The following is a 12997-nucleotide window of genomic DNA, read 5'->3' on the forward strand; positions in this document are numbered from 1 at the left end:
GCAGGAGAAGAAATACATACATGTTTTTTCTTTTTCTGACAGGAATTTCTGAAGAAACAGACCCCCCACTCCCTTTTGCCAGGAAAAACCTTCCTAGGGATGGAGAGAGTTCTGGCTAGGCAGGGTGGCTTTCTCTACCCCTTCTCCCGGCAACCAACAAGACTGGATCTCCCTTAACACCAAGGGCACTTTAACACAAAGAACAGCTCAACAACAAAAGATAGTAGAGCCTGAGAATGGGTAGCTGACAACCAAGAAAACTAGTCTGATACTTCAATGAAATCAAACTTAGATGACTCCTTTTACACTTACTAAACCTGCATCATCAGAAACCTTATGTCTTCAAATACCTGCCTAAAGACTTTAGAACTACAGTCACATTCTTAAACATGAGTCAGGTGTTTCTTTTACCAGTGATGGGATTCAGACCAGACAACACCTGCGCAAACTTTCATTTTACGCAAAACAATAAGGTCGTCTTTGCTCATGTGCATGTTGGCAACACTGCATTCCAAACAAATAATGAAATCTAAGGCTTTATAGACTGGAGATATGAAATAAACACAAAAATAGTGTCCATCCTGCTTCAAAATCTCACTGCTACAGTGACAGTAAAGGAAAACTCTCTGGGCATCCATCATCTGAATGTAAATTGTAATAAAGATGCACATACACAAAAAAGACTATATTTGAAAAGGAAAAGTGCGCAGAAAAGCACAATTGCATTCATTTCAACCATAGGAACAATTTACTCAGCAGAGAGGAATGCTAAACTAAAACAGGATTGGAATTACTCTCACTTCATTTGTAGGACCAAGTCACATATAAGACACTTCCAAGAAAAGGGGGGAATTCTCTACAAGGGCTGCTTGAAACTCTTCCAGAAATTATAAATCTCTTGTAAATATTAACTTTGTCTGTAAAAAGACTGATGCTTCTATCAAATAGGATATGCCATTAAACACTTCTGATTAAAATGCATTCAGAGTGCATAATACGAATTAAGCATCTTATGGTCTCAAAGAACCAAATTGCCTATGTTCTTCTTAAGGCACCATTTCTCAGCAAACCATAACAGAGGTGCTAGGACAAAAGACAGATACAGGACACAGAAGAGCAGTTCTAAGTGAGATAATGGATGTGCTGAATGAGCAAACAAAGTAATAAAAAAATAATTATACATATGAGGACCCAGATCAACTACAGAGCATTTACCCCATCCAGCTCAAACCCACTATTCTGCAAAAAGACATGGAGCCCAAATAATAGCATTAAGATGGGAAACAGGTAGCAATGCAGGTGTAATACAGATACTGTAGAAATATTATTCTCCTATTCCATATGACATTTTGAGTAGGAAATCAAAAGTGGTGCTTCATCTATATGTTATGTACTGAAATAGCCATCTTGGTCTTTTAGGACAATGCGTTATATAATGCATATCAGAATAAACTACACTTTCTGATACTTGAATTTCCTGTTCTGATATTCCACATTTAAAATACATAATCAAAACGAACTGCTTTTTTATCTGACAAACCCTGCACTACATAATACAATCTGTTTCAGTTATTTATCTTGGTGGTGCTGTTTGGCTGGAACATTTTAATGTCAGGCTTTACAGATAAAAATGTATTTTAAAAATCATTCTTCAGTGCAAAGTACTGAGGTTCCAAATGAGTACATTAACAAAACGCATGCTTACTGACGATATTTACTGAAGCAAAAAGCTTTTTTCTTCTTGACTATTTGTATGTCAGCAACAAGCAGTCTTATTCATCCTTACTGATAAAGCCAACTAAAATAACATAGCATTTTCCACTCTTAAAATCCACTGCACTTCCTATTTCTGTGATGTGTCCTAACACTAAGATTGTCTTTGGGTCTACAAATTACTGCTGAGGAAGTCCTGTATAAGAGGCTGGACACTGGTTTCCTTCCTTTTTTCTTTGAAAATTTTCTTGATTGCTCTTCTGAGGAAGGAACATGGATTGGCTTCCAAGGAATTGGATTATAGAAACTTGGTGCAGGATATGAGCTCCAATCATAGTACCCTGCAAATCAGAAATAAAGACGAATTATAATCTCAGGAAATGGTCTCACTGATACTAAAAAACACCACAGGTGCATCTGTAACACAAATAGGAAACTGCAAGCTTTCACCAAGAGAGAAAAAAAAACTCAAGTTGTTTTGTGGTACACCATGATGTAGCACCTGTACTAGATCTTGCTTACTTTTCTTGAGCAGTCGGCTGACACTAAGTGGGAAAACCCAAGAAGCACAAATGTCTCTTTTCAGGGTAGACTCGGGGAACACTGTCTGGTTAAATTACTTGCTTTGGGTCACACAAGGTAAACAGAGACTGAGGAAATCAAACCAAGGATCTCACGAAGAATTTCATTAAAAGCACACGTCTTGTTCCTTTGTGCTAAATTGCCAAACTTCTAAGCATCACATTACAAAACTGAAACACTGATATGTTTTCTTCACCACAGTCTGCTTTGGTTGCAAAAACAAGTGCAGATCATCTATAAACCACCAGATGCAAACACCAAAACTATCCTGTAGCACAGAGTACAGTGCGTGCAAAGGTAAATCTACTTTAAATATTTCTTAAGTACCCAATTTCATTTATAAGACACGTGGCACAAATAAGAAAAACACATCTCAAGTCAATGTGAACTACACAGCTTTAACTAATACACCAAGCCCAACATGATCCACAAACTACAGGTAATCCCAGTGGTAGTACACAATTAAAAGCTACAAGTGCATATCAAGTAATGCAGTCAGAGCAAGCAAGCATTAAATTATCTTCAACTGAAATTTGATTTTTGAGAAGAGAAGGACACTTGTGCACATTGCACTTAGAACAATAGATGTTTAAATTCCTCAGTGCTGCAGTAGCCTTTAGGGTATATCAGTTACCCAAGATACTACTGGCAAGCTTCCAAAATATCTGGCTCCTTCCCACACCTTCACACTGCCTGCTGATTTGGCAGCCCTATGGAGGGAAAATTAGAGTGAAAAAAAATTCAGGATTTTTCTTGTCCAAAGGTTAATGAGCAGCATACTCATCCTGAACCACTAAAACATGTAAAAAGCAACAGTTTTAATATCCCAAGTAACTATATACAAAAATAGGGGTATGGAGGGTAGGTGCACGGCTACTGCAGCAGTGAGGAATTCAGACATCTACTGTCATAGGTAACTGCAACTTACACAACTGTACTATGTTCATCATTCCCAATGCTGCAGTAGCCTTTAGGCTATATAAAGAAGTTATGTACTTAACATAACATTCCTTCTGTGTTCTCTAGCTTCATTTATCCTTGACAGATGGGGTTCGGTTCCAATATCGGAACAGACTCTTATCACAGCTCGTGCCAGCCAAAAACTCTCGAGCTTCACCTTTAAACACAATCCCTCTCACAATTACCTCAGATCAAGTTTGCAAAAAAAGTATATAGATTTTTATATGTATATATATATTATATATATATATATATATATATATATATTATATATATATATTATATATATATATTATATATATATATATATATATATATATACATATATATATACATATATATATATTATACACACACACACACACATATATATATATATATATATATATATATATATATATATATATATATATATATATATGCACACATATATATGATACAAAGAAAGATTAAGTGGAAGCCGTATCTACTACACTTGAAAAATCATAATTCAAGGATATATAATCTGCTCCACCACAAAATCTGTAAAGGTTGGGGAATGGAGGGAGGGAAGTCAAGGATAAACACAGATGGAACGTTATGCCAAGTACATAACTTCTTTATCTGATGCTGTCAATCTTCATTTTATCCTTCACAGAGTTCCCAGCTACCTAAAATCTTGAGTGGAATCACGGAAGGATATTCCGGAGCACCATCAAACCAAAGGATGCTCTTCCCCCTAGGGACCAGATCCAATTTGTAATGAGTAATAAAGTTATGGGGAGAAGCCCAAGTAGCTGCTGCACAAATATCCTTCAAAGCTCTAGAGTGGAAAACAGCCAAGGCGGCTGCAGATCTTGTTTCACTGGCCTAGGCAAGGTCAATTTATTTTTATTATAAATAAACAAAATGCAGTCTTTCTGCCATTTAGCCAGAGTTACCTTGCTGACTAGCTTACCCAATTGTTCTGTGAATGTAGAAACGTAATTGCCTATGAACATCATTAAATGCAAGGAATATTCCCCTATGTTGGAAAAATTTGGAAAGAAAACTGGTAAACTAATGGATTGATTGATGTTAGACTCGGACACTACCTTGGGAAGAAAGGAGGGATTTGTTCGCAAAGAAACTCTATCCTTGTGGAAAATCAGATAAGGGGGGGGGGGTTTACAGGACAAGACCCAAATCTCTGAAATTCTTCTGCAGAGGTAGTGGCTACCAAAAACAGCGTCATCCAAGACAAAAACTTCAGATCCTTTGAGCACTCTGTGGAATGTGAAGACTATATTATGGCCTGCAACACTTAGTTCAGATCCCAAGGGGGTGTTGGACATTTGAAAGGGGGTTTTAACAAGAGTGCCTCTTAGAAATTATTTACAAAGTCTATGAGAGGCTAAACAGTGTTGTTCCAAACCATCGTGGAAATTAGAAATTGCAGCTAATTGTAATCTAATGGTAGAAGGAGAAGCTCCAGCATGGAAAAGAGAGGCTAAAAAGTCTAAAATATGCTCTATCAAAGCCAAAAAGGGATCAATATGTTTTTCATGGGCCCAAACAGTCAACCTTCTCCATTTGCTGGAGTATAGTTTACGAGTGGAAGTTTTATGAACCAAGAAAAGGATATGGCGTACTGGAGAGGAAATATTAGGATGCCTGGCAACTAATGGAAATGGAAGAACCACGCTGCTTGCTTGAGGTTCCAAATGTTTAGATGAAGTCAGTCTGGATGGGAAGATGTTCTGGAACCAGGTCCAGAGTTGTCAAACCAAATAAGGCCAAAGGAAGACCCAACCCAGTTTGGCTTTAAGGGCAGATCATGCCTACTAAACCTGGTTGACTTCTTCGAGACAGTCACCAAGGCCACAAACGAGGGAAAGGTAGTTCACACAGCCTACCTTGACCTCGCCAAGGCTTTCGACACCATTCCCCACTCCGGGCATGACAGAAAAATTCACCAGCCTGAACATAAACCCCTACGTCACAAGATGGGTGTCCAACTGGCTTATAGACAGAACTCACACGGTAAGAATAGCGGGCTCCAGGTCTGACTCTAAACTAGTCACAAGTAGTGTCCTGCAAGGCTCGGTCCTGGGACCCCTACTGTTCGGCATATACGTCTCAGAAGTACAGGCAAACACAGGAGAACTATGGCTAACCAAGTTCGCAGAGGACTGCAAACTGAGAGCCATAATTGACTCTCCGGCTGACACGGACATCCTCCAAAAGGGCCTTACTGAGATGGACACCTGGTGTCAAAGTCATGGCCTCAAGCTAAATGCCAAAAAATGCATAATCATCCCATTTGGGAAAAACAAAACACCCATGAATTACCACATAGGTGGCAGCCCCCTTAATACAAAACACCCATGAATTACCACATAGGTGGCAACCCCCTTAATACAAAAGAAGTAATAAGAGATCTGGGGACCCAGGTGGATAGCAATCTCTCCTTTGACAATCGTTTTGCCAACGTAGTTAGGAAATCCTATGTGGCCCATCTAATTACTAAAGGGTTCACATCTAGAAATAAAGAGGTTATAGTGCCCCTCTACTCATCAGTCAATAGACCCATCATAGAGTACAATGCCCCATTTGGGATGTACCTCACAAGACACTTCCAACAGCTGGAAAGACCACAAAAGTACCTCACCAAGATGATTACTGGTCTCAAACATATGTCCTATGCATCGCAACTGAAAAAACTCCGTCTGTACTCAGTGGCATATCACTTAATCAGAGGTGCTCTCTGCCTGACTTACAAAGCCATGTCCAGCTCAGAATTGATGGACATGCTCCACCTAAAGAAATCCAAGTCACTGCGAGCCATGCGCTCTAGTGAGCTAAACCTCGCCACAGCAATAAATAGAACATGCTGGAGGGATAGATTCCTATCACAGAGACTCCCCATGCTTTGGAACAAAATTCCAAATTACATCAGGCAGAGCCCCTCACTAACACTCTTCAAGAGAAACCTTGATGAGTGGATGGGTAACAGAAAATACACCCCTGGGATCACTTCATTGGCTCTGCTTGACAGATCATCAGTTAATTAATAAATGGTGGGGGCGAAAGCAGACACACTCTGGCTAGGCTTATAAATGCCCTCGGGCATATAGCCTAGTACCTACCTATGAAGGGGAACCAAATCTGTTGAGGCCAAAAGCGTGCAATGATGATTACTATGCTTTTTCAACTTTACGGCTTTCTGTAAGAATAAAACAAAAAAAAAAAAAAAACCAAGATGCCAGCTATCAAAGGGAAGCACTGTAGTAGCATTTGTTGGATACTTTCTGTAAGAATTTCAGAATTAGAGGTATCAGGGGAAATACATACAGAAGACTGGGGGGCCAATTGTAGAGGACAGTGTCCCTGGGTGACTTCCCCAGAAGGGGAATCAGGGTGAAGTAATTGCTGCACTTGTTTAGGGAAGAAAACAGGTCGCAGCTAGGTTGACCCCACTGAATGAATATCAATTTCGCCACTTTTGGATTGAGAGATCACTCATGAGACTGAAGGATACATCTGCTCAGCTTGTCTGCAATCACGCTGGAACTCCCTAGAATGTGCATTGCTATTAGAAAGTGGTTGGAAGAGACCGCCCATTGCCACACACTCAGGGCTTCTCAACAAAATGTCCCCCACCACCAAATCTGGGTGGTGTCAAAGCAGTTATGAGCCAGTCATGCAAGCACATAAACACCAGGAATCCTTGCAATCTCAAGTGAGCGGCTACTACTACCATGCAATTGGTGTACAGGAAAGGGCAGTACTCTTAATTAGTAAAGACTGGCTCCCAGCCATAAACAAAAACAAAAGGGTTACTGTGGAGAATTTGATCAGAATCCACCCACCAAAGATCCTTTTTGAATAACTGGTGATAAGAATTTGGTCTTACAAAGGGTGGTGAAGAATACACCACTGAGAAGCCATTGCAGAATTCTCATATGAAACCTGGCTAGAGGTACTAGAGTTATTGATGCTGCCATTGACCCTAGAGCTCACAAAACTAGTCATGCAGGAAACTCTCTTTCTGCGGATTATCTTTTGAACTTGTACCATAATTCTTCGAATCCTCTGTGGAGGAAGGGATGCTATAGTGGTCTCCTCATTTAGTACAGTCCTTATGAATTCCAAACTTTGCACATTGGCGTCAAATGGGATTTCTCGAGATTTACTGTAATCCACAGATGGGCACAGATATCGAGCGTGTAATCTCTGGCTACTATTAACTAATGCCTGGTTGAAGCGGTTATGAGTCAGAACAAGTACGGAAATACCCGGAATCTTTGCAGTCTCAAGTGAGCAGCTACTACTGCCATGCATTTGGTGTATACTATAGGGCAGTACTCTGAATTGGTAATGACTGGCTCCCAGCTGGAAGCAGAGGAATTTCCTGGAGTGTTTGTCAATTTTTATGTGGTAATACGCATCCTGGAGATCTTTCGAGCACAACCATCTTTCTTCAGAAATGGAAGAATTGACTGTACCGTGACTATCCGAAACTTTGTTTGCCACACTGATGTGTTCACCACTGAGATCCAAAAATCAGTCTCCAGTCCCCTGTCTTTTTTGGTACTAAAAATAATCTTTAGTAGGTTCCTGATCCTTTCTAGTCTGGTGGAACTTCTTGGATGACTATGTTGTCCAGCAGTTTTTGAATTTCTTGCAATGCTGAGTCCCTCTGATTGAGTGAAACACTGGGGATTTTCTTGTGTGCAGGGAGGATGAGAAGAGGGAATCATATAGCCTCTGGATACAATCTGTTGCACCCAGGAATCTTTTAGTTATGTACTTACCATAGCTTTAGATGTTTGGGATCCATCTCGCCTACATTCTGTACTGATGGGTTCGGAGCCGATCCTCGGCTCCGACTCGGCACGCTATACTATAGAGCGAAGTCTCTAATTGGCTGAGCTATTCTACATCCCAGGATGCACCACCACTACTTCCCCAGATCTTGTTTGTCCGCACACATGCACACACTCATAGACAGTTGAAATAACATTGCCAGGTGTTTCAAGATGAAACGGCTAAACTGAACCGTCCGGTCTCTTCTGATCTCCAAGGCAGGGGGAAGGAGGTTGGGTTATTAGGAATGTTGGCGAGATGGATCCCAAACATCTAAAGTTATGGTAAGTACATAACTAAAAGATGTTATGTGATCCTATCTCGCCTACATTCTGTACTGATGGGACAGCGTCCCTAGCACCTGATTCCTGGGTGGCTCACTGGAAAACACTCCTGAGAACTGTGGAACCAAGGAAGCTCGCCCTAGATGCCACATCCAATTTGTAATGAGAAATGAAGGTGTGAGGAGAAGACCAGGTAGCCGCAGCACAAATGTCACTAATGGCAAGCTTGGAATGAAAGGCTGTCGAAGTAGCCATAGCCCTTGTAGAATGAGCTTTCACAGTGGTTGTAAGCTCTCTATTAGAAAGAAGGTAAGTATGACTGATACAGTCTCTGATCCACTTGGCAATAGTGACCTTCGTGACGGCTTTGCCCAATTTATTGTCCAAAAAGGACACAAACAACTGATCTGTTTTCAGTGTTTGGTGCGTCCTATCTAGGTAGAAACGCAATTGCCTGTGAACATCCCAAGAATGGAAGATGTATTTTGCTCTGTCTGAGTAATTTGGGAAGAAAACTGGGAGTTCCAATGACTGTTGAAGACAAAAACTAGAACAAACTTTGGGAACAAAGGATGGATTAGGCCTGAGGGATACTCTATCCTTGTGAAAAACCAGGTACGGTGGTTTGACACATAGGGCTTGAAGTTCCAAAACTCTTCTGGCTGATGTAATTGCCACCAAAAAAGCTGTCTTCCAAGAAAGAAATTTCAAGTCACAAGTTGCTGCCGGTTCGAAGGGGGAAGAGGTCAAAGCACCTAAAACGAAATTAAGATCCCACGGTGGAGCGGGATGAGAAATCGGAGGTTGTAGCAGCCCAGCACCTTTCATGAAGGCTTTACACAACTTATTGCTCATCAAAGGTAGGTCTATACTTTCATGAAAATTAGAAATAGCTGCCAATTGAACCTTAATGGTAGAGACCGAAGAACCTTGATTGAATAAGGAAGCTAAAAATTTCAAAACTTCTGACATCGGGGCAGTAATGGGATCTAACCCCCGGAGTTGGGCCCAAATGGCGAATCTCTTCCATTTGCTGTTATACATTTTTTTAGTCGAATTCTTGTGGGCCGAGGACAAGATATGTATGACTTCCGAGTCCAAAACCTGGTTCCTGACTATGGTCGGAAGTGGAGGAGCCAAGCTGTTAACCTCAACGAGTGAAGGGACTGATGAAGCTGTCCCGACTGGTGGATCAAGAGGTCTGGAACCTGGTCCAGGAACCATGGACCGTCCAGTGCGTATTTCCAAAGAAAAGGCAGCCAGACTTGACTAGGCCAGTATGGGGCAACTAAAATCATCTTGCACTGCAAGTGAATCGCCTTCTGGATCACCCTGGGAAGAAGGGGAACCGGTGGAAAGGCGTACAGTAGGCCAGTGGGCCAAGCTTGGACTAGGGCGTCCTTGGGAATCCCACCCGGAACTGGGGTGAGAGAGAAGAACTGTAGACATTTCGTGTTGAGAGGAGTTGCAAAGAGGTCGCAACAAGGAGTTCCCCATCTTCTGAAGATCTGAGTTGCCACTCTGTCATTCAGAGACCACTCGTGCGGGGAGAGAATAGTTCTGCTCAGTCTGTTGGCTATCACATTGGATCTCCCCGGAATGTGTGTTGCTACCAAGAAACGATTGGTTGCAATAGTCCGATCCCATACTTTCATGGCCTCTCTGCAGAGGGGGTAGGACCTGGTCCCTCCCTGCTTGTTCAGGTACCAGACTACTGACATGTTGTCGGACTGAACGGCAATCATGCCCTGGGGGAGGTAACTGTGTAGTGCTTGTAGCGATAGAAGCACCGCCCTCATTTCCAGTATGTTGATGTGGAGGGAACTCTCGTCAGGGTGCCACTTGCCTTGGACTGACCTGCCCAGGTAATGTCCCCCCCACCCAGTCTGGGAGGCGTCCGTAGTCAAAGTGGCCACTGGAGGTGGAGGAACGAAGGGTCGCCCCTGATCCAGGTTGGAGAAAAGAAGCCACCAACGGAGGTCCTGTTTGCACGTCTCCGTGATCATAATGAGGTGACAGAGGGAGATCCTGATATGACCACTGGACTGACAGGAGCCACTGGAGAATCCTCATATGCAATCTTGCTAAGGGAACTAGGAGAACGGTAGCCGACATGGAACCCAACAGTTGCAGGACCATCCTGGCTGGGGCTCGGCGTTTGAAGAGCAATGCTCGGACTTGAGACTGTAATATTTCTATCCTCTCTGTAGGAAGATAGACCCGCATTTGCTTTTAGTCTATCTCTACTCCGATAAATCGTATGCGCTGAGATGGCAGCAACACAGACTTTTCCCAATTGAAGGTGATTCCTAGGGAGTTGCCCAGAGATATAGTGGCTGCTAGGTTCTGTAAGAGTAGACGCCTGGAAGTGGCAGTTAGGAGACAGTCGTCTAGGTATGGAAACACCTGGAATCCTAGACTTCTCAGGTGAGCAGTCACCACCGCCAAACATTTGGTGAACACCCTGGGGGCTGTGGTGAGACCAAAGGGCAGTGCATGGAACTGGAAATGACCGTCTCCCAGGCTGAAGCGCAAGTGTCTCCTGGACGCCTGATCTATCAGGATATGATAATAGGCGTCCTTGAGATCTATGGAGCACATCCAAACACCTTCCTCCAGCAGCGGGAGAATGGATTGTAAGGTGACCATCCGGAACTTGGACTTCTTGACAGAATGGTTGAGTTTGCTGAGATCCAAGATGGGCCTCATGTCCCCGGTCTTTTTTGGCACCAAAAAGAATCTTGAGTAAGTCCCTAATCCGGTCTGGTCTTTGGGGACCGGTTGGATGACTCCTTTTTGAAGCAGCTTTGAAATTTCGATGGCTGCGAGATCCCGTTGCCTGGGTGGTGGGGCCGGGATTTTCCATGATGGTGGGGGGGGGGGGCTGAGAAAAAGGGATGTTGTAACCTCCGGCAATGATCCGGAGCACCCATCAGTCCTGAGTGATATTCTCCCAGGCCTTTAGGTGCCTCGAATGACCCCGACTGGCTCCGGAGCGGCGCAGTCGGGCAATCCTTCAGGGATGCTGGAAGGTTGAGGAGCCACGAAAGGACTCACGGTCTCCAGTGTTGCGGGGGCCTCTGCCACCTCTGGGATGGCATCTTCCTTTAAAATTTCCCCCTCCTCTGCCTCTAGAAGAGGGATCATCCTGCTGTGAGGGGTAAGTCTTCTGAGATTTGCGGAACCACATTTTCCCCCCTCTTCTAGCCTTGGGATAAGGCCAGAAGGGAGAGGAAAACCGTGCCCCTACGGCAGTCAAAGTCTTACCCTCTTGTTCACAGCGGGTCAAGGTGTCCTTTACCTTGGGTCCAAACAAGGAGGACCCATCAAAGGGAGCGTCGGCAAAGGAAGACTTGAAGGCCTCCGCAAAATGATACAGGCGGAGCCAGGCTGGTCTCCGTAGAGCAACACCTGTACCCGCTGCTCTACTCGCCCCTTCGGTCGCATATGAAATGAGCCTCATGGACAAGTTCGATACTGATGATAGAGTAGCCAACTGAGAGCTAACCGTCTGGGCCAACTGCTCAGGTAGGTTACCAGAGAGGGTATCTGAAAGTTCCTTGACCAGATCCCTCTGAAGTCTGGTGAAGTGCGTCAGGTAATTCAGAGACCTTAAAGTAAAGGCTGCTGAAGTAAGGGTGCGCTTCCCGTACCGATCCATACTCCTGGACTCTTTATTAGGAGGATGGACGGACGTCGAAGCCTCTGCCACATCTTGCTGGGTAGCAGATGCCACCACCAGAGCATCTACGGCCACACCTTCGGATTAGAATTCCTTTTCAGGGGGGGCTGACAGAAATTTATTTGGGCGAGCTGGCACCGGTTCCACAGAATCCGGGTGCTCCCATGCCCTTCGAGAGATCAAATCCAGGAGCTCATCGAAGGGCAGAGACACACAGGATGCGGAAGGCTGAGCCCCGAAGGCCTTGAGGAATACCGACTCCTCAGCGGAAGGGGGTTTGGACTGCCAGTCGCCTCGTTGCTTGAGGACTTCTAAGATGTCCACAAAGGAGACATCATCCGAGGACGACTTGGGGGACCCCTCCGCATCATCTAGGTCAGTGTCCGAGGTGAGAGACTCATCAGGCGAGTCGACGTGCTTCCTCGTACACTGTCTCTTCTTGGGAGGTTCCTCCGAAGAAGCCTCGGAAGGACCCCCAGGAAGGGAGGAATCCCCAATGGGGGTGACCTCAGGCCTCCGCTGTCTTGAGACAGGGGGACAACAAAGGAACAAGTCTCCGTGCCAAGGGAAGGTGCCGGAGAGATGGTGGAGGTAGCCAAGGAGGATTTGGCTAAAGCACTCCTCATGGCCCTGAAGGCCGGACCCCCCCCCCCTGAGTCCTGGGAAGGTCCGACCCCCGAGGCCACAACAGTAGAAGGCACTCCCGCAGCAGACGCACCGAGAGGGAGACTCGGAACCGAAAGCATCGGACCCGAAGCGTCACCCCCGGGGCCGATCGAGGAGGTCCGTGTACCGAACTCCGACCCGAAGGTCGGGTTGGAGTAAGGGTCGGAGCCGACCAGAGAACCTCCACTGGCTCCACCAGCACAGACTCCAACGATGCCGAGGCTGTTGGAGGAGGAACCAATACAACAGGGTGGACAATCGGCTCCGGAGCAGACTGGGCTGG

General features: G+C 44.4%; 1 protein-coding gene across 1 annotated transcript in view; it reads right to left on the minus strand.

The window, feature by feature from the left end:
• Positions 1-670: 670 nt before the first annotated feature.
• The window catches only part of CCDC34 (coiled-coil domain containing 34), a gene marked incomplete in the record, with an annotated part of 365523 nt that continues 353196 nt past the window's right edge, over positions 671-12997 (minus strand). The window contains 1 exon segment of the mRNA XM_044059167.1: positions 671-2054. Coding sequence (XP_043915102.1) covers positions 1825-2054 — 230 coding nt within the window.

Source organism: Protopterus annectens, chromosome 17.part0 (genome assembly GCF_019279795.1).
Source record: "Protopterus annectens isolate FY-2018-M chromosome 17.part0, PAN1.0, whole genome shotgun sequence".
Lineage (NCBI taxonomy): Eukaryota > Metazoa > Chordata > Ceratodontiformes > Protopteridae > Protopterus > Protopterus annectens.